Here is a 27,200-nt window from a genome sequence, read left to right as displayed (position 1 = left end):
AAGATAGCAACTGAGTTCCACACCAAAGCCAGATATAGCATTATACAAAACTAACTGAGTTTTTTTAACTAGCAACATCTGCAGTATTTTGTTTGCATTATGGGACCTATTCCATATACACTGGCACATCACGCCTTTGTGTTCCTGGTGCACACCTCAGTGAATAGGGCGAAACAACTCGAGTGCGCAATTCCCAAACACAGGCCGTGATTTAGCGGGCTCAAATCCCATAATGGCTACTAAATTCTGCAAGCAGGCAACAACGGGATTTGTGCCAGCGAGATCTCAATTTGAGATCTTCCCTGCCCTTTGCTGGTGACATGATCAGGTTCATGCCGAGAAGGGGCATATGTTTCAATGCATTAACATATGCTTACCAGGCTTGACACCCTAACGTCCGCCCATGTCATATCTTCCCTCAGTCTCCGTGATATCACGCTGGCATGAATCACTGCTGGTTTTCAAAAACTAAAAGCAGTCGTGATGCCCACGCCAGGAGCACACAGGTAGATTTAACCCCAGGGTGGTGGGGAATATGGCAGGGCCTCCTGGGGAGCTCCATTGGGTGGTGGGGGGGGGGGGGTCCTCATGTGTTGGGAGGGGGTGGAGAGAGCCCGATGCTCATGTGGTGGGTGGCTGGATGTGGGAGAGCCCTATTGCTTGTGGGGAGGAGGGGGGGGGGGCGAGTGCCCGGATGCCTGAGGGGAGAAGGGGGTGATGTGTGAGGGGCTGAGAGTGCCCCAATGCCTTTTGGGGGAGGGGCTCCCATTGCCTGGGATGGGGGAGTGTCAGGTCACATGCTTGTGTGGTAGGAGAGAAGATGAGGATGGTGCGGGGGCAAGGAGGGTGTCCCAATTCCCTGGGGTGGTGGGAGGGAGGAGGAGCCATTTATTTAAATCGGAGATTGGGGCACTCTTTTGATGCCGCAAACTCGGAATTCCTGGCCCTGTCGCCGTCTTTGAGCCCCGCTCCTCCGACTGACTGTCTGATTCTCGTTTCCCTTTTAAAATGCATACACTGTTGTTCAGTACGGCGAGAAAACCAAATGTGAAGACTGCGATTTTCACACCTCAACTAACACTGTGCATTATCGGGAAGTTTCCACTTACTAACTGCATTGATATCTTAAATTCGGTCCATTTGAATCCTTTATACGTAAATTAATGTCAATAAGTCCCCTGCTAAATTCAATAATTTTTCTCACCCGATGCCGAGAAAATCCCTGTCCCTGCCATTCTTGTGTGCGGCCTACTTTTGCGCCAGTGTCCGGGAAAACCATATTAAGGCGGGTGCGAAGTCTCCGGCCCATTAGGAGTTCTGCGGGAGCTACCCCAGTCACCGCATGGGGGGTGGTCCTATACGTAAACAAAAAGCGAGCCAGTCTCGTGTCCATTGATCCGGAAGACTGCTTCTTTAGTCCTCTTTTGAATGTCTGCACTGCGTGCTCTGCCAACCCATTTGAAGCCAGGTGGTAAGGGGCAGTGCGGATATGGCGTATGCCATTCATCTTCATGAACCTTGCAAACTCCTCACTCGTGAATGGAGTGCCGTTGTCAGTTACCAGCACCTCGGGGAGGCCATGCGTGCTAAAGGACAAACGCACCTTTTCAATTGTTGCGCAGGACGTTGTCCCCGGCATCTTATGCACCTCTAGCCATTTAGACTGGGCGTCAATTAATAGAAGGAACATGGATCCTTGAAAAGGGCCTGCAAAATCTGCATGTAAGCGTGCCCAAGGCGGCCCTGGCCATTCCCAGTGATGTAGGGGCGCGGCCGGCGGAAGCTTCTGATGCTCCTGGCAAATGGAGCAGTTTTGGGCCACCTTCTCAATGTCGGTGTCGAGGCCTGGCCACCAGACATAACTCCGGGCCAACATTTTCATTTTGGTCACACCTGGATGCCCATTCTGCAAGTCTCTTAGTATCAGCTCCTGGCCTTTTTCCGGGACAATCACACGCGTCCCCCACAAGAGGATGCCGTCTTCCACGCTGAATTCTGGCAGCTTGGAGGAAAATGCCCGCAACTCGCCTGGGAGCTGTCTATGCTGCCCACCAAACAGGACTATGTGCCCACCAAACAGGACTGGCTCCGTCTGGGTCCACTCACGGATCTGTGATGCCGTGATAGGCAAGGTGTCCATAAAATGTAGGGTTGCAACCACCTCACCGGTCGTGGGGGTCGACATGGGGCCGGTCGATAAAGGCAATCGGCTCAGTGCGTCGGCATTTGCTGTCTGCGTTCCTGGTTTGTGCTCCAGAGAATACTCGTATGCAGCGAGCAACAAAGCCCAGTGCTGGATCCGTGCGGAAGCAATGGGCGGTATTGGCTTATCCTCTCTGAAAAGTCCCAGCAAAGGCTTATGATCAGTCACGATAGTGAAATGGCGGCCATACACGTACTGGTGGAAGTGTTTCACCGCAAAAACCACTGCCAGGCCCTCCTTCTCGATCTGCGCGTACTTTTTCTCCGCTGCAGTCAATGTGCAGGAGGCGAAAGCTATCGGTCGCTCGGCCCCGTTCTCCATCTTGTGGGACAGGACGGCCCCAATACCATACGGGGATGCATCACATGTGACGAGCAAAGGCTTTCCAGGATCACAGTGGGTTAGTAACCCAGATGACGACAATTGTTGCTTTACCCGCCGGAAAGCGGTTTCTTGCGGCTGACCCCAAACCCAGGTGTGATTTTTCTTTAGCAGAAGGTGCAACGGGGCCAGCGTAGTTGCCAGATTGGGGAGGAACTTCCCATAATAGTTTACGAAAAAGAGAAAAGAACGAAGATGCGAAGTGTCAGTCGGGGCGGGGGCCTGTTGAATCGCACGCACCTTCCCTGCGACGGGGTGCAAACCTTCGCGGTCCAACCGATAACCTAGGTAGACTACTTCCTTAGCCTGAAATACACACTTTGTGCGATGTAAGCGGACTCCAGCCTCTGAAAAGCATCTAAGGACAGCCTCCAGATTTTCCAAATGTTCCTGCTCCCACGTCCCTGTAATCAAAACGTCATCTAAGTAGACAGCAACACGTGGTAAACCTCTCAAAATGCCCTCCATAACACGTTGAAAAATTGCGCAGGCAGAGGATACTACAAAGGGCAACCGTGTATATTCATATAGGCCCCGGTGTCTATTAATCGTTACATATGGTCGGGATGCAGGGTCCAGCTCCAACTGCAGGTAGGCGTGACTCATATCTAATTTTGTGAACGAGAGTCCACCTGCAAGCTTCGCGTAGAGATCCTCTATGCGAGGCATTGGATATCGGTCGAGTCGGGAAGCCGTATTCAGTGCAAGTTTATAGTCGCCACACAAGCGAACTGTGGCATCTGGCTTCATTACAGGTACAATTGGTGCTGCCCAGTCAGCAAAATGGACGGGCCTGATAATACTCAAACTCTCCAAACGAGTGAGCTCCCCTTCTACCTTCTCGAGCAAGGCGTAAGGCACCGGGCGCTTCCGGAAATAGCGCGGCGATGCTCCTGGTTCGACTTGGATACGGGCTACGGCCCCTTTTATTTTCCCCAAACCTGGCTGGAATATATCTGGGTATCGTCCTAGCACCTCAGTCAACCCTCCAGAAACTGTTTGGAGGATGTGCTGCCATTGCAACCGCAAATGGCGCAACCAGTCCCGACCCAACAGGCTGGGCCCATGGCCGCGCACCACGATAAGTGGGAAACGCCCCTCCTGGCATCCATAAACAACAGGGGTCATTGTAATTCCTGCAATATCCAGTGGTTCCCCGGTATAGGTGGCCAACCTGGCCTGTGAGTCGGTTAATGTAAGGGTCTGTATACCCTGCTTGATGCGGTCGAATGTCCCCTGGGCGATCACGGAGACCGCTGCGCCAGTGTCCAATTCCATCTCAAGCGGGTGACCATTGACCCGTACTGTCACCTTAATGGGGGCCACACGGGGAGCTGCCACACAATGCAACTGCAGACAGTCGTCCTCCGTCTCCATGTCCTCAGGAGTAGTCGCCGCAGGTTCATCCACATGGAAGGTACGGCCCCTGGGCTGGTCCCAGTTACGGCCACTGGGCTGGTCCCAGTTTCGGTTGGAACGACGGCGCCTCTGGCGCCCACAGGACCGGCGTCCGCGACGGGGTCGGCACCTACAAGTCTGACACGGACATGGCTCCTCATCCATTGGTTCTGGAGAAGGCTCCCTTCGGGGAGGAATGACCGATGGCCACTGGCGTCGGTCCGGACGTCGCCTCGCCCAAGGTACCGCAGGAGCGCGGGGGGGCGTTTTCGGACAGAAGGGGTTGCGCCCCAAGGCATGCACTTCCATTCCCTGTAGCTCCTGCACTCCTCGTTCTGCGCTCTCTCGGGACAATACTATTTGAATGGCCTGTTGAAAAGTCAATGTTGGCTCAGCTAACAACTTTCTCTGGGTGGCCGCATTGTTAATACCGCAAACCAAACGGTCGCGTAACATTTCTGACAAGGTCTCACCATAGTCACAGTACTCCGCAATCCTGCATAGCCTGGATAGAAAATCGGCAAGGGATTCTCCAGGGGTCCTCTCAGCGGTATTAAACCAGTAACGCTGGACTATCGTGGACGGGGTTGGGTTAAAATGTTGCCCCACTATATTCACAAGTTCATCAGACGTTTTGGTGTCCGGCGCAGCTGGGTACGTAAGGCTCCTAATCAACCCTAACGTATGCAGGCCGCAGGCGGTGAGCAATATGACCTCCTGGCGCTCGTTTTCAGTGATATTGTTTGCCCGGAAATAGTAACGCATCCGTTGTGCGTACTGGTTCCAGCTTTCCAGCGCAGCATCAAAAACATCCAAACGTCCGTACAGAGGCATGGTATAATAGAAAACAACTTCCAACCTGTATCCAACAAAAATCCAGGGAGGTGGCTTCAGCAATGTAGACAGCTATTCACTTTAACCCTCGTCGCCAGTTTTGTAAGGGCCACGAATAATCCAGCACGAGTTTAAGGATACAAAGTAATAACATTTTTTTACAAATATATAACAACAGCAGCAACTTCCCTTGCTGCACACTCTTTCCTGCTGGTTCCAAACTGGCCAGCTTTATTTATACTTGGAGTTTACTAATGGTTTCTCCGCCCCCTCATTGGAGAAGCTCATACTCCCACAGGATTGTGGGATTGTCATTAGTCCCCAGCCAATGGTAAGCAGGCAGGTTATAACAGACAGGTTAATGGCTAGAGCCACACGAGGGAGAGCTTCAGATTCTGGGGGCATTTGGGCCCAGTTCTGTGGCAGACTAGACCGGTTTCCTGGTTGTCCAACGACATAAACAGAACAGTCTCCAAAACATCAGAGGCATTTATGCAGAAACAATTATTACAACAATCCTGTAATATAAACACAGCAAGGGGAATTTGCACCTAATGTGAAAACTATAATTAAAACAGTTGCATTTGTAGTGACTGCCACTAGGGTAATAATCTGGCAGTAACATAAGAAGACTCCAATTCAAAAAGCAATGTAATATTTTAATCATGTTGTGGCTACCACATCCAGGACTTATCTCCTGAGTTTTTCACTGCAACAATGAGTAAACATGCCTTAGCTTGCAGTGGTGATAATCACATAAAGAGCTGGTACATAAATAGAAATTTCTGAAGATATAATGTACCTTGGTAGCAGTCATTTTGAATGTTAATCTAATTTAAAGCAATATCATCAATTTTGTCATAAATCAGTAAAATCTATGAACAGGCCTTTATTTTCCTCTTTTTTCCCCTTTTGAGACAGATGAGAATTTATTTTTCTCAAGGGTCATTAGAGTGTGGAATTCTCTTCCCCAAAGAAACGTGGAGGCTGGATCTTGAAATTTAGCCAAGGGAGAGCTTGCTAGATATTTGTTAGGCCAGGGAGTCGAAGGTTACACGGTCAGACAAGAAAGTGGAGCTGAGATCACAACTGGATCTTATGGAATGGTGGAGAAGGCGAAGGGCCGAATGGCCAACTCCTCCTCCTATGTTCCTCATTGGCATGTTACTGATACTGCAAATCAGAAAGCCTGGCAGATGCTCTCGTCGTTTTGGGAGACTGGCAACAACAATGTTACTGATACATTGAAACAGTGACTTCATGTGTCAACTAACAGAAAAATCAACCTTATTCTGTTGGATCATTAACTCTGTATTACTGAAAGACAAGATGATTTATTAAATCAAAATTCAATACCTCTATTTTTGACACAGATCAAATTGACAACATAACTCTTGACTCTTTTCATTAATGACCAACATTAGGTCTTGAGAGAATCGTCTGCGAACTTGGAGACGGTACCAAGTTCTGATTATGGGTTTGAACCACAGAGGGATGCTTAACTGCTTAGCTGCTTAACTGGTGGTAGCATAATAGTAATATCACTGGGTAAGTAATCCAGAGGCAGAGGCTGATGCTCTGGGGTCACCAATTCAAATCCCACCACGGCATCCCCCAGACAATTCAATTAATAGTCTAGTGGTGATCATTGTAAAAATCTATCTGATTTCCTTCTCCTTACCTGGTCTGACCTATGTGTGACTCCAGATTCATGGCAATACGGTCGATTCTTCACAGCCTTCTGAAATGACCTAGCAAACCATTCAGTTATATCAAACCACGATGAAGTAAAAAAAGGAATAATGAAACTGGACGGAAACTGGACCACCTAGCATTGACCCAGGCACTGGAAAGGACAATGGCAATGCCAGCCCTGTCAGCCCTGCAAAGTCTCCCTTCCTAACATCTAGGGCAGTCCCAAAACTGGCAGGACAGTCCATAGAATAGTCAAGCAGCTGCCTGACACAAATGTTACAGATCATGTCCCAGGCACCACCACTGCCACTATCCCATGGTATGTCCTGACCCACCAGAGGTGGCGGCACAGTGGTATACAGTTGGGAGGGAGTTGTCCTTTGAGTCCTCAGGTCAAACATGACAAGGAAACCTGCTGATCACCACCTACTGTGCCCCCTCAGCTGATGTATAAGTACTCCTCCATGGTGAACACCACTTAGAGGAAGCACTGAGGGCACAAAATGTACCCTGGGTGGGGACTTCAATGTCCATGACCAGAAGTGGCTCAGTAGCACCGAACTAGCTGAGTTCTAAATGACATAGCTGCTAGATTGGGTCTGTGGTAGGTGGTGAGGGAACCAACAAAGGGGAAAAACCTATTTGACTTCGCCCTCACCAATCTCTCTGTCACAGATGAATGTGTCTGTGACAGTATTGGTAGGAGTAACCACCACACAGCCCTTGTGGGGATAAAGTCCCATCTTCAGTTTGAGGATATCCTCCTCTTGTGTGGCACTACCACTGGGTTAAATGAGATAGATTTCGAACAGATCTAGCAACTCAAGACTGGGCATCCATGAGGGGCACTTTCTGTGTCCATATGCAGCAAGACCTGGACAATATTCATGCTTGGACAGATAAGTGGCAAGTAACTTACACACCACACAAATGCCATGCTAGAGAGACTCTTAACTATCTCCCCTTGTCATTCAATGGCACTACCATCTCTGAATTCCCCAGGTTGTTGATGGTTTGTTTATTATTGACCAGAAACTGAACTAGACTAGCCATATAAATACTGTGGCTACAAGACAAGGTCGCAGGCTGGAAATTCTGCAGAGAGTAACTCACCTCCTGACTCCCCAAAGCCTGTCCACCATCTACAAGTTATAAATCAGGAGTGTGATGGAGTACTCTCCACTTGTCTGGATGTGTGTAGCTCCAACAACACTCAAGAAGCTTAGCACCATCAGGGCAAAGCACTCTGCTTGACTAGCACCCGATCCACCACCTTCAACTTTCCCTCCCTCTACCATCAACCCACAGTAGCAGTTGTGTATATGTAGCAACTTGCCAAGGCTCCTTTGACAGCACATTCCAAACCTGTGACTGCTACCACCTAGAAGGACAAGGGCAGCAGATACATGGGAACACCCTTCAAGAGTTCCCCTCCAAGCCTCAAACCATCCTAATTTGGAAATATAATGCTGTTCTTCACTGTCACTGAATCAAAATCCTGAAACTCCCTTTCTTGCAGCACTGTGAGTGTTCCTACAAAACATGGACTATATGGAGTATGAGAATAGGGAAGTCTTGCTGCAACTTTACAAGGTACTGGTGATACCACATCTGGAGTACTGTGAGCAGTTTTGGTCCTCTTATTTAAGGAAAGATATTGGGTGCGATCTAACGGAAAAGTTTCTAAGGGTGGGATTTTCCCATTAGCCCCGCCGCATGTTTTCAGGTGGGAGAGGCGGCCCACCAGCGGGATCTGCCGGTCCCACCGTGTCAAGGGGGATTCCCCCAGGAAACCTGTGTGCCGGCATGGGACCAGAATTTCCAGCCAGCATGAACAGCTGTTATATCGCGGCCTAAGTGGCATTTGTGGCGTGTTTTGCAGGGGGTTTCACCCCAGCTCTGTCAGTGAGTTCCCACCACTATCTAACCATTCTTTGTCACTTTTCTGGGCCCTGGGGAGTTTCTCTCCCGTCAAGCCCACCCTTCATCACTGGGGAGCTGAACTCAATGACCAGACCGGCTCCTCAGTGATTGGGCCATTGTTTTGAAAGGGTGCCCCAATCTCAAAGTGGGCTTGTGGGTCCCCCACACCTCCCACCCATGGGCAATGTCACCCCTCCCCCACACATGGGCATTACCCCACATCTCCCAAGAGATGACACCCCGCTTTAGAGCCACTGAGGCTCACCTTTTCACACTTTTCCACGCCCCCTTTCGGGACCCCCTTCCAGGATCCCCACCCTTCATCCCCTGCCAACCTTCTGGATGCCAATTCATACCTGCACTGCACCTCCCATCCTTGATACCCCCTTCAACCCTCCTTTCAGGGTATGGCTCCCCTCAGGCCCTGGCCTTTGGCAATGCCACCTTGGAACACTGGCACTGCCATCCTGGCACCTTAGCAGTGCTCCTGCTGGCTTTGATGTGCCATCCATGCACCTTGACAGCGCTAGGTGGCAGTGCCAAGGTGCCAGCCTGGCAGCGCCAAGATGCCTGCATTCAAACGTGAGGGCCACATTTGTATGGAACAGCACCAAATGGCGCCCTCCCGGGGACTCCCTGGGGAGGCAGGTAGATGCTAGGCACCCAAAAGATCCCGGGTCAGCATGCCTAAGTGGGTTTAAAACCTACTGAGGCATGCAAGGCTTGGTCCTGTCAATTGTGGGCGGGATCCTGATTGCAACACCTCACGAGATCTGGGTAGATCTCACGAGGTGCCCTGAATGTCAGGAAGCAGGAGGGAGTCCTCTCCTGGCATCTACCAGCCATATTGCACTCCCATTCGGGCACAACACGGCTGGTAGACCGAGCCCATTATTTCACTGGAGGCTGTTCTGAGAAGGTTCACTAGGATGATCCCCGTTATGGAAGGATTGTCTTATGAGTAAAAGTTAAACAGGTTGTGACTCACTGGAATTTAGAAGAATGACAGGTCATTTAATTGAAATATATAGGATTCTTAAGGGGCTTGACAGGGTAAATACTGAGAGGATGTTTCTCCTTGTGGGAGAGTCTCAGACCAGAGGGCACAGTCTCAGAATAAAGGAGAGCCAATTTAAGACTGAGATGAGGAGGAATTTCTTCTCTCAGAGATTGTGAGTCTTTGGAACTCCTTGCCACAGAGAGCTGTGGGGGCAGAGTCTTTGTGTATATTTAAGGCTGAGATAGATAGATTCTTGATCTGTAAGGGAATCAAGGGTTAGGAGAAAGGGCAGGAAAGTGGACATGAGGAATATTGGATCATCCATGATCCTATTGAATGACAGAACAGGCTCAAGGGACTGAACAGCCTACTCCTGTTTCTATTTGTTATGGGCTTAAGGCAGCTCACCAGCACCATCTTCCCAAGGGCAATTAGGGATGTGCAATAAATACTGGCCTAGCCAGCGATGCCCACATCCCATGAATGAATAAAATAAAACAAGTCTTATCATGAGTGAGTAGGCCCATGTTAGTAAATCACATTTAACTTGGAAATTTGTAGTTTTTTGCTAAGTATGCCTACACCCCATGGGGTGTAGAATTGAAGCCATTTGTAAAAGTAGTCATTCTATGTGTTACATTACATCACCCTCGTAAGGCTCACACCCATTGCTATGAAGCCATAATTAAAGCAAGCAGATTTCTAGGCATCCTGCAGAATTATATCAGAAATGGAATTGTTTTTGCCTATGAATTTTTTGTCTCTTAAGTATTTTTTGAAACTAATTTTATGCAGGTATTCTCTATTACTGCATTGCTCCCACTGTTCGCCACCTTCATTGCTTGGAGATTGCGCTCGCACATGGAGCCGATGTAAACATCTGCTCAAATGATGGAATGCCAGTCTTCTTGCTGGCCTGTGAACAGGCCGCAGCCTGCACCGAAATGTGTCTACAGATACTAGAGAAAGGAGCTGATCCAAATTCCAGGTTTGAGGTAAGGATGTCCCGAATGGACAGGGTAAGAAACCAGCCGAGCTATGCCACTTAGACTAACTACATAGAATCATAGAAACACATAACGATGGGTACTGGAGGAGGCCATAAGCCCATTTTGCCCATGCCTGGTTTTGGTAAAGCTTTCCAATTAATCCCACGCCCCTCTTCCTTTCTTCATAAGTTGTGAAAAAAATTCCCTTCAAGTATCTGTCCAATTCTCTGCATCTACAGCCCTTCTGACAGTGCATTCCAGATTATGGCACATTGTGTAATTTCCTCAAGTCCTCTCTGGCTCTTTTGCCAATCACTCTAAATCTGCACAGTTAAATCAGCTTAAATCCAAAAATGTCCATTGGAAACACTTTTTCCTTAAATATGAAACAGGTGAACAAATAGAATACTGAGCTGAAATTGTAAAGTAAATGTTTTTAAATAGTTAGATAGCAATAGGTATTTCTCTGGGTCCACAAAAATCAACTGTACCTCAACCTGAAAGATACAAGGGTCCTTATTGGTCCTTATCTCTGGTGAACTCCCATCATCTGGGACTCAGAAGGACAGGAAAAAGAGGGACAAGCTAGTTTTGTCAGGACTTGCTGTAAGGACTACCCAATCACCAGTGAAAAGTGACTTTTAAGAGTTCAAGCTAGTCTGCCTCATTTCCCATAAACTCCCACATTTGCAATCATTGATGCCCTTTCCCACCCTCACCCACCAAAACTCCACAGCTACCACTGACCATATTGATGTCACGGATCCCTCTCTGCTCCCTCCTCCCCTGCACACCCCTCTCGACCTGTTTCTGATACCCCGACCCTCCAAACCATTCGGTACGCATACATGTGCCCCTCCCCTCCTCGTGATCTCTGTCCCAGATACAGGCTCCCTACTTCCTTCTGTGTTGTGATCTCTTCTGCAGCATTATCTGTTGACAGGGAGCCGAAACCAGTCAATCAGGCTGGTAGAGGCACAGAGATCCCCTTGAGAGAGTTCCTGAATAAGGACAGGCTTGGATTAGAGTTGACATTCTCCAGTAGCTTGCCTGTTACAATCATTCTCCTGATATGAGGGAAAGGGGTGAGGTGGGGGGAGGGGCAATGTTGCTCAGGACTGGGAGCAAGGGGAAGTGAGTCTGATCAAAGAGGACCTGCATAGCAGGTCCTTGAGTTGCACATTGATAGATTTTGTGTGGTCAGATTAGTACCTTACTGGGGCGTAGCATTCTGCAGTTGAGTGCATGATGGCAAGAGCAGAGGTCCTTTGGGTCTTGGCCCCATGGGTTACTGGCCAGTTTACCGAAGAGGTTGCTGCTGGTTCTAACACTGCTGCAGTCTTGATGAGATGCAGTCTGTATATCAGGGTTCTGGCAAGGGTGATGCCTGGGATCATGCTTCAGTCTCTGGTCATCCAGGGCAATGTTCATTTCCCTCTTAGCGCTGGCATTGTGAAGGTGGGATTTTACCGGTGCTCTCGTTTAGACACACTGGGTGGTATTTTCCAGCTCCGACACTGGCGGGTATCTTTGTGGGCGGGATGGAAAAATTTAGATAGCCATCAAAAGTCAATGGTTTTCCAAATTTTCCCCTCCCACCCATAGCAATGCCTATCAGGGCTGGAAAATCCCACCATGTCTTGCAGTAGTTGGCCAACTTTGCAATATCGACGTTTCATGTGCCTTTCAGGAAAGTCTGATCATGTACACCACAGCAGACGTCATCAGCATAGATCAACTTCTGGGGGTAGGCTGGTTGCTGTATAAGTTGAACAGGGTTCGGCTATGACAGGTCTCTCTGTTGGCACATTCATCTATTTCCTCCCAGAATTAGTCTTCTTGTCATCCACATGCGCCCTGTACCATCTGTCCTGGAGTAGCAGTTCAATGGGTCAGTAACCTAGGCACAGGAAATTTGCCCCTCTTTTAAGGTTCCTTTGAAAGCCATTTTCAATGAAAGAGGACCTGATCACATGAGCCTCTTCCTTGTTGGAAATCTGCCTGGTCCACTTCACTTCACTTCTGGCTGGATCTCCTGTCGGGTTAGGTGCTCTGCAGCCTTGAAGCATACTGTTAGCAGGGATATCGGCCGGCAGTTTGATGGTAATTTTTGGTCTTCTCCTAGTTTAGGCAGACCAATAACTTTAGAAATGCACCAGGGCATTGGCAGTATCACATATGACCCTCACAAAGAATTGGACCAACCAGGAATAGGCTGGTGGCCAAGGGGTTTTCGGACCTCTGGGAGAATGTTGTCGTAGCCTGCACCAAGGCCCAGTTTGGTGGTTTGTAGATGATTTGGCCAACCCCAGGGAGGTGAAGAGTTTATATCGAGATCTGGAATTGTGTTAATGAAAGGGGTGAAGTCCAGGTTACCTCTCCTCTCCTCTGGCCCGATAAGCACAGTTTTGAGACTGGATCAAATGGTCTGCCACACTTGGGTCACCTGAGGACTCATCCTGTTGGATTAGGGAGGCAGACTCATCTTCTGGGAGAGGCATGTACACAAGGAGGTATCCCCTTGGAATGGTCCTGGTGGCTGTTTTGTAGATGGCTCTGCAGATGTGACTACATGCCAGCTCTATGAGAATATTTCAGAATGGTACCAATATAACACTTTGTTCCAATGTCTGGCTGTATTCCTCCCAGTTGGCCTTTAGTCTGTTCCACCGCCTGCTTATACTGCTGCTGACCATTGGTAGCTGAATCCAATATAAATGTGAGATGTTCTGTGCAGGCTGTGCAGAAAATTGGGCAGGCCTTGGCATGGTGCAGCAAGTAGATTACTGTGTACTGAGTGAACCCAGCACCAATCAGGAGAGCAGTCATGTGTCCAGCTAGCAGAGTGGAAAGTTCCAGGCATTTGGGATCATGGATGGGAGCAGGGTCAAGTCGTGAGGACCAGTTTATAGGTTTTTCACCTTCCAGCATTTATCTCTTGGTAACCCCAGTCTGTGTGGTGTCTATAGCAGCTGGCTATGGGAGGATTGGGAGGAGCTGTTGGTCCCAGCTAGCACAACGGGGCTTGTAGACGTTTGCTGTCCTGAAGTTAGCAATCTTTATGATTTTGGGGTGTTCAGTAGAGAATAGATGGACTGTGTTAGCAATGATTGCTTGGACAAATGTGGCATGGTCGAGCTTAGCGTGTGTGACATGTGTTTGAAAAACCATCTAGCTTGTGCCTCCCAGCTTCATCCGATGGGCAATGTATTTCCTGAATGCAGATCATATTGATGGCGTGTTGTTGAGCGAGCTGCTGACTAGGAGTCCCTTGGCTGCAGTTAGACCCTCAGCATCAAGTTGCAAATGCAAAGTGGTATGGGAGGCACATGATTTCACAGCATCATGGGTGTTGATTGAGTGAAACTGGAATTCTTCAAGTGCAGACTTGTTGTCTGGGAGGCTCACTGGCTTCCCAGGGTACTGATGGGTAGTGCAAGGAGAATGCTAATCCATTGCTACCCAGTTTGTACAGGAATGGGAAATATATCCTGGGCTGTGGCAATGTCACCTGTGAATGAATGAGAAAATAGCGCTGGTTATAACTTTTAAACCTCGCGGTTGATGAATTTTTCTAAGAAAAGGAGAAAATAAGTTATCGGACGCGATTTAAAGGAAACGTTTTTAAGTGTGGTAGCGAGCGGGAACGGCCGCGAGCTTCCCGAAGCTTGACCCAGCGAGGGCGTCACCGGTATCACACGTTAATTGGTTCAGGTAACGAGACCCCACGGGCTTCACACCTCAAATGATGGTCCCATTGGCTGATCCTCCGAGACCACGTCCACCAGCTCCCCACCAACAAGGAGGAGCTGTAGAGCAAACCCCACACAGCTCGCAGCCATGCCACTGAGGAGACCAGCCCCACGATTCAGGAATGCCAACCTGGCCAGATTTTTGGACGCGCTTGAGACCAGTCGGGATGCTCTGTTCCTGTAAGGGGCTCAGAGGGTCAGCCATAGGGCAGCCAGTGCCGCCTGGGAGGAAATGGCAGCGACCGTCCGCGCGGGGAACATCACCAGGAGGACCGGCACCTCGTGCCCCCGCCCCCCAACACACACACAAGAATGCGCCTTGCACTGCACCCACCCAGCACCGTTCCGTGCCCCGGCCCACCTATGTCCAGCAGTGCAGCTCACACCACCCTGCCCACCCCCTCATCCCCTTCATACTGCCCACCCCCCACCCCCACCCCCGCGATGAACGAAACATGCGGCTAACAGCGCCCCCTCTGTGTCACCGCAGGAGAGGTTGGCTCACAACAGACGAAGAGGGCCCAGACAGGCGGCTTGTGGCCAGACATCAGAGTCCTCACCCCCTACGAGGAACAGGCCCTGGAGGTCATTGGGGTGGTTGAGGACAGATCGATCACGGACATAGAGGTTAGCTTACGCCACCGAGGTGAGGATCCACCAGCCCCAACCCAGATGACCTGTCACACGTGAGTTGTTAATGCCATACAAACTGACCCATTCCTCCCACTGACCACATGTTCATTCTCCCGCAGGATCTCCATCCAATGGTGCCGGTCCATCCTGGGTGGTCCTTCCCCACCCACTCGCCTCCCACGAGAACACCTCGGAGGAGAGCTTTGTTGAGACCACCGTATTAGCGGTACACCTGTCATCCCCACCCTCTACCAGCGCAGAGACACACAAAATTCGGTGGCCGACAGTCATGGTCAGGCTTCTGGGGCACATTCTGATGAGCACCACACAGTTGCTGATGCACATCAAGTGGAGGCAGGAACACTCAGGAGAGACAGCAGTCGGAGGTCTGCTGGATCCCAGGACTCAGTTGGGTCCCAGTCAGATGCTGGGCCTATGGACCAGGTTTACTCGGAGCTGATGCAGTCGATAGGGTGCGGCCGTGATATTCAGAGGGGGATATCAGCGACACTCCAGCAGGTCCATAGCTGATTGGAGGGGTCCCAGGGGCTATGGGCGCAGGAGATGGCATTGGCAATGCGTGGCACCGAGGGCATCACTGCTAGGGACCGCAGTGGAGAGAGCCTGGTGCATGACATCAGCAGGATGAGTGGAGATGCCCAAGACGTGGCACAGTCAGTGACGGCCAAGGCTGAGCGCATCGACAACTTGTCCCAGTAGCTGGCGGACCTTCATGAGACGCTGCAGAACATGTCCGAGTCTAAGATGGGCATTGCCGAGACACTCCAGACTATGTCCCAGTCACCAAGGGCGTCAACATCAGGCTGCAGACATTGGGGAGCCACCAGGGCTGCCAGAGCCAGATGACGGAGGGCAGCCGTGGCTCGACCCAGCTGTCCCTCCATCCCATGGTGACCCCCCTGACAATGGCGCATCTCGGAGTCAGCACCCGGAACAGGATGGCATGGCAGGGCATGTGCTGCCGCAAGTGGGCTAGGGCCCTCCGGCCCCAGGGCCCCCAGCGGATGCCTGCCACCGGCATCGAAGGCCGTAGGATGCAGTAGGCATCAGGCTGCCTCCACCTCTGATGTGCATCCTGGGGACAGACCTAGATACAGCGTGAGAGCAAGGAAGGCCAAGCAGGTCGAGGATCACTGAGAGGGCACTGGGGGGGAAGAGAGGTCGGGGGGTAGGGGGGAGAGGCGGGGGAGCTGGAGAAGGGGTGGGGGAGGAGTTGGGAGGGACGCGGAAGATAAGACGGCACCATCGGGGACTCGGGGCATTTGGGGACACATATGTGCAGCATTAAAAACGTTTGCACCCTAGAAATATGACGCTTCTAGCATTTTCTAGTGCAATGCGGGCCGATCACCACCCCCTGCCCCGGCCCCCCGTGCATGCATGGAGATTCTGGACACCACCGCCACCCAGGCACACCATGTGCAGGTGATGGGTGTGAGCGAGCACTCAGCATACAGGCAGGGGTCAGACTATGGCATAGATTGAGGAGCACCAGCACTTTGCTCTCAGTGGTATATCATCAAGCCCTGCCTTCGACAGTGACCCACTGACAGTGCCAGCACCCTGGAGTGATGTTTCACAGACCCTGGGAGTGTGGGAAATGGTGGTTGGGGTGTGTGTGTGGCGGAGAAGGTTTGGGGGAGTGGGGGAGGGGGAGGGGAGAGAGAAGGGAGAAGGGTAGGGGATGCAATGACTGACGAGGTCACATCCTATGCGAAGTGTGTGAGTACGAGGGCCTCGCTGGCCCTCCAGGCTTGCCGGACTCTCGCTGCTGCTGTCTGTCCTCCATCCTCTGGTTGGTCCTGTGGGTCCTCCCTGGGCTCGTCCTCCAGCCCCTCCTGGTCCGGCACCTTGGAGGTGGTCACATGTTCCTTCCACTCCACCTCTAGCACGTCACTCCACTGCTGTGCCAGGTTGTGGAGGACACAGCAGACCACCACAAAGCAGGGAGGTGTACTGCAGGGCACCACCAGAGCAGTTGAGGCATTGGAACTGTATGTTGAGAAGTACGATGCAGCATTCAATGAGAGCCCAGGTGGCTGCATGGGTTTCATTGTATCGGGTCTCCGCATCCGTCACCGGCCTCCGCACTCGCATCATTAACCAGATCCTAAGACCCTTCTCCCCCAAAAGTCAACCACCCATTCGATGGTGGACCTCAAAGAGGCCAGGGATGTCCAACTGTCCCAGGATGTAGCTGTCGTGCACACTCGCTGGGAAGTGTGCACATACATGCATAATCTTCAGGTGGTGGTCGCACACAAGCTGGGCGTTCAGGGAGTGGGACCTCGTCCTGTTGATGGAGGGCACTCCCTGATGGCCCAGTGTGTGCAAGGCAACAAGGCAACATCTATTACCCCCTGGACCTGGGGCAGCCTGCCGATATCAGAGAATCCTGCTGCCCAGGCACCTTGTTGGGCCTGGTCCATGTCAAAGTTTACAGTGTTAGCTGCCCGGGCAAACAGGGCATCTGTGATCTTACGAATGCACTTGTGGGCTGTAGCTAGCGTGATTCCACACAGGTCCCCACTCAAGCCATGGAATGATCCTGAGGTGTAAATGTTCAGGGCTGCGATGACCTTGACGGCCAACCGGAGCAGGTATCTTCTTCTTCCATGTGGTGTCAAATCCACAAGGGCATGCACAGGTGCCGCACCGTCTCCTTCTGGAGGCAGGGCTTCCTGCGGCACACACTGTCCATCATCTGTTCCAAAGACCAGCGATGCCTGTACACCCTGGGCTGTCACCGGACTCGCCCTCTGGGTCCCTCCCTGGCCTAATAGGCAGCCGGATCATCAGGGTGTGAGGTGAGGCCTTGCCTCAAGCCTCTGTCGATGATGCTGCCGCAGCCTCCAATGGCATCTGGCCTACCAACAGCACCATGAGGGCAGCCTCCACGGGGTCCAAGATATCACCCATCTCGTGTAATATCTGTAAGGAATTGGAGAGGATGTGAGAAGGACAACCAGCGGTGTCTTCCACCCTGGAACCCTCTATTCCCCCATTGCTCCCTCCCACATCCCCTGCCATTCGACACACTCTACCCATGCAACCCTGGCCGCAGCGGGGGACACTGGTCACCGGTCCCCACACCCTGTACCTAGACACCCGCACGTAACGTTACCTAGACCGGGCACTGGTCCCCTTCCCGGTGCATACACCCACCCTCTGGTCGCACAGATACCTCGATGCTGGGGCCCAGCTCCTGGGTGTTCGGATGTTGGCTGTTGCGTCCGTGGTGTTGCTTCCTGCAGTGCTCAGGCACAGTGACCAAGCAGCATGGTCTGATTGGGGTGCTGGGCAGTAACCCCCACCTGCTACATGCACATCTACCCACAGGAATCCACTCGGGATGTGTGAATTTCTCACTGAACTACGATTGACAATTTCCTATGAGCAATAGACTTCAGCCACGTGGCCAGAGGCCTCTGCGGTCAGTGGGAGGTGGTGGTCAGTGGTGTCATGATATGCAGACATGCAGATAATGATATACAGACAGGCAGCTAAGACGAACAGGACATGACCAATGAGCAGGCAGGACACTCAGGGGTGGTATCTCACTATAAAGGCATGAGGCACTCACACTCCGCCTCTTTCCACTGATGAACATCTACAGAGTGAGTCAGGGTGTATGTACAGTATCACACCTCCAGCACATGGCTAAGAGCTAGTCTGGTTCAGTCAGACAGAGTAACCACACTTAGGTTAGCAGAGAGTCGAACCCATAGAGAACTGTGCTACTGGTTCAATAAATCAGATTGAACTAACTTCAAGGTTTGGAGTATCTTTTGGTTAAAGCTGCATCCAGTTGCATTCTGTCTAATCCCAGAGTACATAACACGACAAGTGGGATAGACAGGCAGGGGCTGGGGTTGTCCCTGTAACGGGTACACATGATCCAGGGGGCGGCATGGTGACCTGCAGGTGCTGAGTCACCCTCCTCCCTAGCCCAGGGGCAATCGCCCCACCATAGGCAACCCACCCTGATCGAGGCTTCCTGCCTGGAGGCTCCCCCCGGGTCCCCACAGCGGTGATTCTGCCAGCTACACGTTTTAAAAAGGAGTACTAATCGGTGTCCACGTGACCACTTGCTGGAGAGGCGGTTAGATAGGGGATTAATTGTATGGGGATTGGCTTTAAGTGATGATTACTAATTTCTCATCTCGGCGGCTTCCCAATTTCGCCAATAGGAGCGAGCCGGTTGGATCGCAAACAGATCAGTGCCCGATACGGTTCTCGGCTTTGGCCTCTCCCACAATCTAACGGCCGCATTGCGCTCTCACTCAAGCACAACACGGCCATTAAATCACGGCCATCATGTTGATTTTCAACTGACCAACTTCTCCACAAAGTACCATTACCAATCACAGTCTCCGAATCCCCTTACCTCCTGTGAAGGATCGAGAATCCAGCATTCTCAGGCCTGTTGCGGCCAGGACAATGGGCCCATCTTGGAAATCAACTTGATGATTGATTTAACAGAAACATATTAGCGTTGGTTTTCCAGAAAGCTCAGATCAAAAGGGCTGAAGTATCTTCTTCGTTCAAACTTACACTTCTCAGATGACCATCAAAGATACCAATTCGGCGATATCATGAGAGCTGGAAGATTGAGTTCCCAGCAAAAAACTCTGGGAACCATAGAACAATCTTATTCCACTCTTACAATGGGAACTGGTGCACAGTAGAAACGGGGGCCAGGCCCCAAGTTGGAAGATGTTAAGGGCCGGCTTGAGAGTAGGAATGGGACTGGATTGGAATGTGAGAGACAGGGAGTGGAGCTAGTTTTTTAAAGAAGGGCATGATTCCTCAGGTAGGTGGACAATGCAGTAGTAAGTAGACATAAGGGTCCTGAACTTCCACAATGGTCTCTCACCATATTTCTAGTTAAAGGCCAGTGAGATCCACGCTCCCCTACCCCCCACACCCATTCCCGCCCACCCCCTGCAACCAAAGAAAAATGCATAACCAGGAGTTCTCAACCATTGATCCCATTTCCTGACAGAATCAGACAGTTGTCCACCAGAGCTATGGCCGCCGGCTGCTGACAGTTCCTCAAAGAGTGGCACTTCAAACACACTGGGCTGACTTTGTGGATTGCACCAGGGGCAGGAATGAAGGCAGATGGAGCACGGAAATACCAGTGCAGGGCACTGGCCATTTTTGGCTCATGGTTCCAGGACCTGGTATGGCCACCTGCCCCAAAATGGCAGGTAACCAATTAAACTCATCGAGAGCCTTGCTAATAGCAATTAAAGAACCTCCAATTTGCTGAACCATCGAGAGGAAATGCACCTTTGAGAGGAAATGGAGCCCAGCGCCCCTCAGTTCTCCCTGCCTGCCTAGATGTGAGAGCAGCTTAAAGGCTATCCACTTTCCCCCCACATTGGTGGCCTGGCTGCAGGAACCATTTTTCATGGACATTTTTTTAAAGGTTGCTGAGAAGGCACCTATATGTTGAAGCACCTTCTCAGTTACCCATCATCCACTGCAGGCTGTTGCTCCTCTCAAGCTGGAAGGCCTCTCCAAGTCTTACATCTTGGAGAACCATCCCACCGCCCTTAATTGTAATTGGACAAGGATCCTGATTCTTTGCCAACTAAATGGACACTGAATCCCAAAGTGAATCCCAAAAAGTGACTGTTTCCCCTGGGGCATCCTCTGCACCTCAAAGCAGTCCTACCCCCAGTGGCAAGGTCCAGTCCATTATACGTCCATGCAGGCTACATTTTACATGGGATACTTAAATGAATGTTCTGCTTTTCTCTGAATCCATTTCTGGTTGGTTGGTATTCCAAGATGTAATATAATTGCTTATAATTCATTAGGAAGTTGATCAAACATTTTACGTTGGTCCCCAAGCCCTATTCCTACGTTTGTGATCAGCAGTTCAGTTCATTCCGATGTGTAATAATTTAACTCCAATACTGGCTGCAAGTAGCAAAGTTAAACACTTGTTGATTAGGCTCAATAAAACTTTTCACGCTTTAATTACTTTTATAGCTAACAGGTCACACTGCTTTAATGGAAGCGTCAAGAGAAGGGGCGATCGAGGTTGTCTGTGCTATACTGGAGAAAGGGTGTGAGATTAATGTTCTGCAAAACGAACGGTACAACGCTGCACATTTTGCTGCACAAGGAGGACATTTTGAGGTACAAAAATCAAGATGGTGCAAATACCCACTGATGTTACTTTAGTCAATTGAATTAACCGCGCTCCTGTCTATCACCTACATCAAATTGTGAAAATGCAGGTCTGAATTTTGTGGGAATATTGCTGGTAAAAGTGTTCGCCAATATTACTCCACTCTGAAGCTGACAGCAACTTATGGAGCGGGATTCTCCAACCCCCTCGCCGGGTCGGAGAATCCCCAGGGGGTGGCGTGAATCCTGCCCCGCTGCCCTGACGCCGGCTGCCGTATTCTCCGGCGCCGGTTTTCTGTCAGGGGCGGGGTTCTCGGCAGTCGGGGGCCCTTGGCAGTGGCTCCCCCGGCAATTCTCCGGGCCCCATTGGACCGAGCGGCCGTCCGTTTCTGGCCAGTCCTGCCGCCGTGGATTAGACATGGTCCCACATGGCGGGACCTGGCAGGTAAGTTGGCTTAAGCGGTCCTCGGGGGGGGGGGGGGGGGGGGGGGGGGGGCGTGGGGGGATCCGACCCGGGGAGGGCCCTCACGGTGGCTTGGCCTGCAATCGGGGCCCACCGATCTGTGGGCGGGCCTGTGCCAAGGGGGCACTACTTCCTTCCGCGCCGGCCCCAGTAGGGCTCTGCCATGGCCAGCGCGGAGAAGACAAGCCCCTGCGTTTGCGCCAGAATACGCCAGCCGGTCTGCGCATGCACGGAACCACGCCAGCGAGATCACGTTGGCTCTGTGGCGCCAGCCCCTCCGGTGTCCACCTAGCCCCCGGAAGTGCGGAAAATTCTGCACTTTCGGGGGCTGTTGCAGCCGGAGTGGTTTGCGCCGGTTATCCTGCCGGCCTGGGGACTTCGTCCAGTGAGAGGAGAATCCCGCCCCTAAAGTTCACACATACGGAAATCCAGAAGTTGCATCTGTTATTCTACATATTTCCAGTGGGTGCGCTGTTGAGGCAATGAATAAGAAATCATTGAACAGCCTCAGTTGCAAAATTATGTCTTGGAAAATGAGGTGTAACTGTGTTTTGAACAGCATATAAAGTTCAGAATTACTAATTATCAGCTTCATTTGCTCTCAGATAACGGGCGCGATTCTCCACTCCCGCGCCGAAGTGCCCACGCCGTTGTGAACGCCGTCGAGCTTCAAGACGGCGCGAAACGGCCCCGATCCCGACCGATTCAGGGCCCGAAAATGGGCTAGGATCGGGGCCGCGAGAACCTCGGGGGGGGCGTGCCGCAAAGGCCGCGTCGTCACCGCGCGACGCCCGAATGACCCTGCGCTGCGTCATAAATTGCGCGATCCGCGCACAGAGGACCCGGAGGAGAAGAGAGGAGATGGCTGAGCCCCGAAGAGCCGCACCGAGGTTCCGGGACATGGACCTGGAAACCCTGGTGGATGAGGTGGAACGGAGAAGGGACACCCTCTGCCCAAGACGTGGGCATCGCCAGCCATCCAGCGCGGTGAGGCGCAGCTGGCGGGAGGTGGGCACTGCAGTCAGTGCTGTGGGGCAGACCCCCCGGACGGGGGAGCAGTGCCGCAAGAAGCTGCACGACCTCACCCGGGCTGCCAGGGTAAGTGCCATGAGGGTGCCCCCTGGGCCCCCACTCCCCACGGCACGGTGGGGGGAGTGGGGTGGGGGGGGATGGGGGGGGGGTTGGGAGTGTTGGGTGGGATTGGGGCATCAGGGGCGGTGCTGGGGGGGGACCAGGGGCGGTTGTGAGTGTTGGGGGGGACTGGGGCATCAGGGGCGATGTTGGGAGGGTCAGGAGGGTTTGGGGGGGTCACGGTGCCCAACTGCCTACTCGACCCACATGAGCCCCGGGACCCCCCCTGGAGCGAAGCCATGGCGTGCTGTCTGCTGAACCAGCAACAATGTTGTCTATATCTGCATGCCCTGATGATACCTGCCTAATGGTGATGCTTTATCCAACCCTTCCCCAGGACAAGACAGCGCACAACCAGCGGGAGCGCATGAGAACGGGAGGGGGTTCTCCGGTCCTGCACCCCCTAACCGTTCACCAGCAGAGGGCCCTGGACCTCGATGGGGGATCCGCCACCCGGGAGGTCGCGCCATGCCAGGTCAGAGGCGCAGAAGCAAGTGAGAGAACCCTGCATGTCCTCTCCACCCCCAACCCGTCATCGCCCCCCTCACACTCTGGCCACTGCACCCTAGATCCCATCCCCCCTCACACTCTGGCCACTGCACCCTCGATCCCATCCCCCCTCACACTCTGGCCACTGCACCCCAGATCCCATCCCCCCTCACACTCTGGCCACTGCACCCCAGATCCCATCCCCCCTCACACTCTGGCCATTGCACCCCCGATCCCCTCCCCCCTCACACTGTGCACCCACCACCACCATACACCCGGGCCACCATGTCTAACGAACCCCAAATCTTTTATGTTCCCCAGGGCCACCCGCCAAACCTTCAGCGACGTCTCGCCCAGGAAGCAGCGCAACATCGCCAACCGCAACGGCACCCAGGGACGCACGGCAGAGGTTGGCAGTCGGTCGGACAGGAGGGCAGACCTCTCAGTCTGGGACGCAGGACCGGGACGCTCAGACCACCGAGAGAGACATTAGTGAGGGGCACAGGGTGGACAGTCATGCCGAAGCCCACATGACGGCCACACACCCGCTGGATCGAACTGGAGGTCAAGACGACATGGCCCGCATGGAGCTTGCGCCAGGCCATGAGGGGGACCAGTACACACCAGACTTCCTGACGGATGATGACCTCGAGCTTGCGGCACTGCTGTCTCCCACACCGTTCACCATCGCAGAGACACTCACCTTGGTTGGGCATATAAGTGATGAGGCTCCCGGGTCACGGTCTGGTGCGCACCCCACAGCTGAGCCGGTACAGCAGGTGGAGTTTGGAGCAGCCGAGGGGCTGGACGGTCGGAGGGCAGCCCAGGCCCAGCAACCAGCTGCCACCCAGACTGTTCCCAGGTTCCTGGATGTAATTGACCCACCTGGACAACCGATGCATGTGGACACCCATGGACTGAATAACGGGATGAGGGCCATTTTCCAGGACCTGCACACGCAGCTGGAGGAGTCTATCCGCGTCCAGGAGCAGGCCGCTCATCGCAGCCACCCAGGCCGACACCGCGCGGGGGGCGTCCGCGGTGGAGGCAATGGGTGAAGGGGTTTTGGCCATGGGTCAGGTTCTGCAAGGTGTTGGGCTTACCATGCACGCGTCATCCATGGCCCAGGAGAGGGCTGCCCGCTCACAGGCAGCCATGCGCCAGAGCCAACACGACATTGCCGCCGCTCTCCGGACCCTGGCTGAGTCTCACCATGCCATGGCCCGGTCCCAGCAAGCGATGGCACTGTCCCAGCAGACGGTCGCGGAGAGCATTGACCGCCTGGCGCACGTGATGGATGGCGTCGCGCACTCACAGGTCGAGATCGCACAGACCTTGGCAGGAATATGGCACTCCCTGGCTCCGTCTCGGCGAACATTCGGACCGTGGTCGATACCGCTGCAGGCCTCCAGGACTGGCAGCGCCAGGTGTCGGGGGTGCGACGGGGCATGTCTCCGAGCGCATCTCCATCCCACAGTGAGGCCCGGGGGCCACCGGGCTCCCTGAGGGAGGAAGAGGTTCTGGGGCCCATCCCGGTAGCTCCATCAAGGGACGCCCCGGTACACTCAGCCTCCCCCCGTTCCGTCCCTGGCGCATCTGGTGTGGAGCGGGCAGGTCAGGGTGGCACCACGCCATCCAGCACGCCCGCCGAGCAGCCTGGCCCATCGAAGCCGGGCCGCCCCAGGAAACGTGTGCCGACGGGGAGCCATGTCGAAGGGCGTGATTCTCAGCAGTCCACCTCCACTCCTGCTGTACCATCTGGGAACACACCTAGACATAGTGGTAGGGCCCGTAAGGCAAAGTCGTTAGGCACGTATGAAGTTGGCACGGGTGCAGGGCACAGTCTAGATGTAGTGGGTAGGGCACCTATGTTAACCACACGAATAAACGCACTGTTAAATTTGACTTGTAAGACTGTGTGCTATGTCCGGTGCCAGGGGGCTCGGGAGGGTGCCCGATTGGCGTAGTGGTATACGAGCCGTTCAAGGTCTGTTCCGGATGTGCTGACCGTTTCCCCCCCGCCTCCCATAATCGGACACCGTTGTCCTCGGAACACCGACGCCAGCCACCCCACGGGCATGTGGTGAAATATCCGTCATGAAGGCTGTGACCACCGGAGTGCATGGTTCAGCTATAGCCATGAGTCAGACGTCGGCTGGCGAATCTGAGCTCACAGCTCATCGCAGAGCGGGCTGTCATCATTCAACATGGCACTGTTCACACCCGCTTACCCAATCATCAATGTTGTGCAATCCCGTAGTGCCGCAGTGGTAAGGTGATGTGGAATTGTTGTCGTGAACGCGGTGCGGGGGGTGGGGGTGCTGTGTGGTGCCCGTGTACAGGAGTGATGGTGCAAGTGGCAGTGTTCAGCGAATCCCACCCCAACAGTGCGTGAACCGTGCGGCCACCAACGCATCGTGTGCCTGCGGCGGTGCCGTCGCGCAGCCTCCTGGACGTAACAAGCAGCCGGGCAGTGTCTGTGTCCTCCGCCCCTCCCCCCACCCTGATGCACCCCACCATCCTCCTCCTCCGCATCCTCCTCTTCCCCATCCCCCTCGCATGCGTTGGCTCCGGTGCCGTCGGGTCCTCCCTCCGGCTCCTCCACCAGGTCATCTCCCCTCTGCATGGCAATGTTGTGCAGCGCACAGCAGACCACAACCATGCGACCGACCCTGTCAGGCCGGTACTGCAGGGCCCCTCCTGATCGGTCCAGGCATCTGAAGCGCATCTTCAGCAGCCCGAAGCACCGCTCCACCACACCCCTGGTTGCTGCATGTGCCTCGTTATATAGGCTCTCCGCGTTGTTGTGAGGCCTCCGTACTGGCGTCAACAGCCATGACCTCAATGGATAGCCCTTGTCGCCCAGCAACCAGCCCCTCAGCCGGGGGGGGCACCCATCGAACATTGCGGGGATGAACGACTGTGCCAGAATGTAGACGTCATGCACACTGCCGGGGTACTTTGCACACAAGTGCATGATCTTCATGTGGGGGTCGCACACCACCTGAATGTTCATGGAGTATGCGCCCTTTCTGTTCATGAACACCTCCCTGCTGTCTGCAGGTGGGCGCATGGGGACGTGCACATCATCATTGACACCCTGGACCATCGGTATGCCGGCCACCTTGGCAAATCCACGTGCCCGTGCTTCCTGCTGTGCTCGGTCCTCAGGGAATTTTATGGACCTGTCCGCGATGGCGTACAAGGCGTCGGTGACGGCCCTGATGCACCTGTGGATAGATGCCTGTGATATCCCGGATAGGTCCCCGCTCGGCGCCGGGAAGGATCCAGTCGCATAAAGGTTTAGGGCCACCGTCATCTTGACGGAGACTGGTATCGCGTGTCCTCCTCCCATTCCACATGGTGCGAGGTGCGCCACGAGGTGGCATATATGTGCGACCGTCTCCCTGCTGAACCGTAGTCTCCTCCTGCATGTGATGTCCGGTAGGGCCTCGAACGACATTCTGTCACGGTACACCCTCGGCCTTGCTGGACGCCTGTGGCGCCCTGGCACCACCATCAGTGGATCCTCGTGCTCCACCTGCTCCTCCTGCTCCCCCCCAAGCACTTCCTCTGCATTCCTCGCCGTCTGGCGGTCAATGTTCCCCTCGGCATCCCCCTGTACATTCGGGTCCTGAGGGCCTGCGGCCTGCGCGGCGACGACGGGCCACTCCGCGGCCATCCCCTCTGCTGCACCGGCGATCGCTGCATCTGCAGCCACTGTGGGCCGTCCGACTCTACGCTGCCGGATGGCAAACTCCAGAACTGCGGCTCCAACCACGGCAGTGAACATCGCTGTCTGGTTGGCATGGTGACCTGCAGGAGGGTGGTGGGGGGCAGAGAAACAACATGTTACACCAAGGTTCTTCCACACCTCGCCAGCCGGGTTGCATGGGATACCTGTGTGTCCTGGTGGCCTGGTCGCGCTGCAGACACGCAGCAAGCCTAACACCTGGTCACTGTCTGCGCCCAACGGTCAGTTCACACCATCCTCCTCACCAGTGTGCCACTCGCCTGTGCCCATCAGCCACACGCAACCTGCGGCCGTGTCCTTGTCACCGTCCTGCCATATCAGGGCGGCTGACATGTGGCATCCGCGGATGAACGATACCATCCACACTCTCCCTCACCCCCCTCCCACCTG

General features: G+C 53.4%; 1 protein-coding gene across 7 annotated transcripts in view; it reads left to right on the top strand.

Moving 5' to 3' along the window:
• ankef1a (ankyrin repeat and EF-hand domain containing 1a) overlaps positions 1-27,200 on the top strand; it is a 90,492-nt gene that overhangs the window by 22,050 nt on the left and 41,242 nt on the right. For 5 of the 7 annotated variants that reach the window (XM_072506324.1, XM_072506342.1, XM_072506349.1 and 2 more), the window contains exons 3-4: positions 10,230-10,429; positions 20,833-20,982. In XM_072506324.1, the coding sequence (XP_072362425.1) occupies positions 10,230-10,429; positions 20,833-20,982 (350 nt within the window). The remainder of the gene's footprint in view (positions 1-10,229; positions 10,430-20,832; positions 20,983-27,200) is intronic. The other 2 variants (XM_072506357.1, XM_072506370.1) reach the window with 2 other exon arrangements.

The sequence above is a fragment of the Scyliorhinus torazame genome, chromosome 1 (genome assembly GCF_047496885.1).
Source record: "Scyliorhinus torazame isolate Kashiwa2021f chromosome 1, sScyTor2.1, whole genome shotgun sequence".
In the NCBI taxonomy this organism is placed as follows: Eukaryota; Metazoa; Chordata; class Chondrichthyes; order Carcharhiniformes; family Scyliorhinidae; genus Scyliorhinus; species Scyliorhinus torazame.
This window is presented reverse-complemented; position numbering and strand designations above follow the sequence as displayed.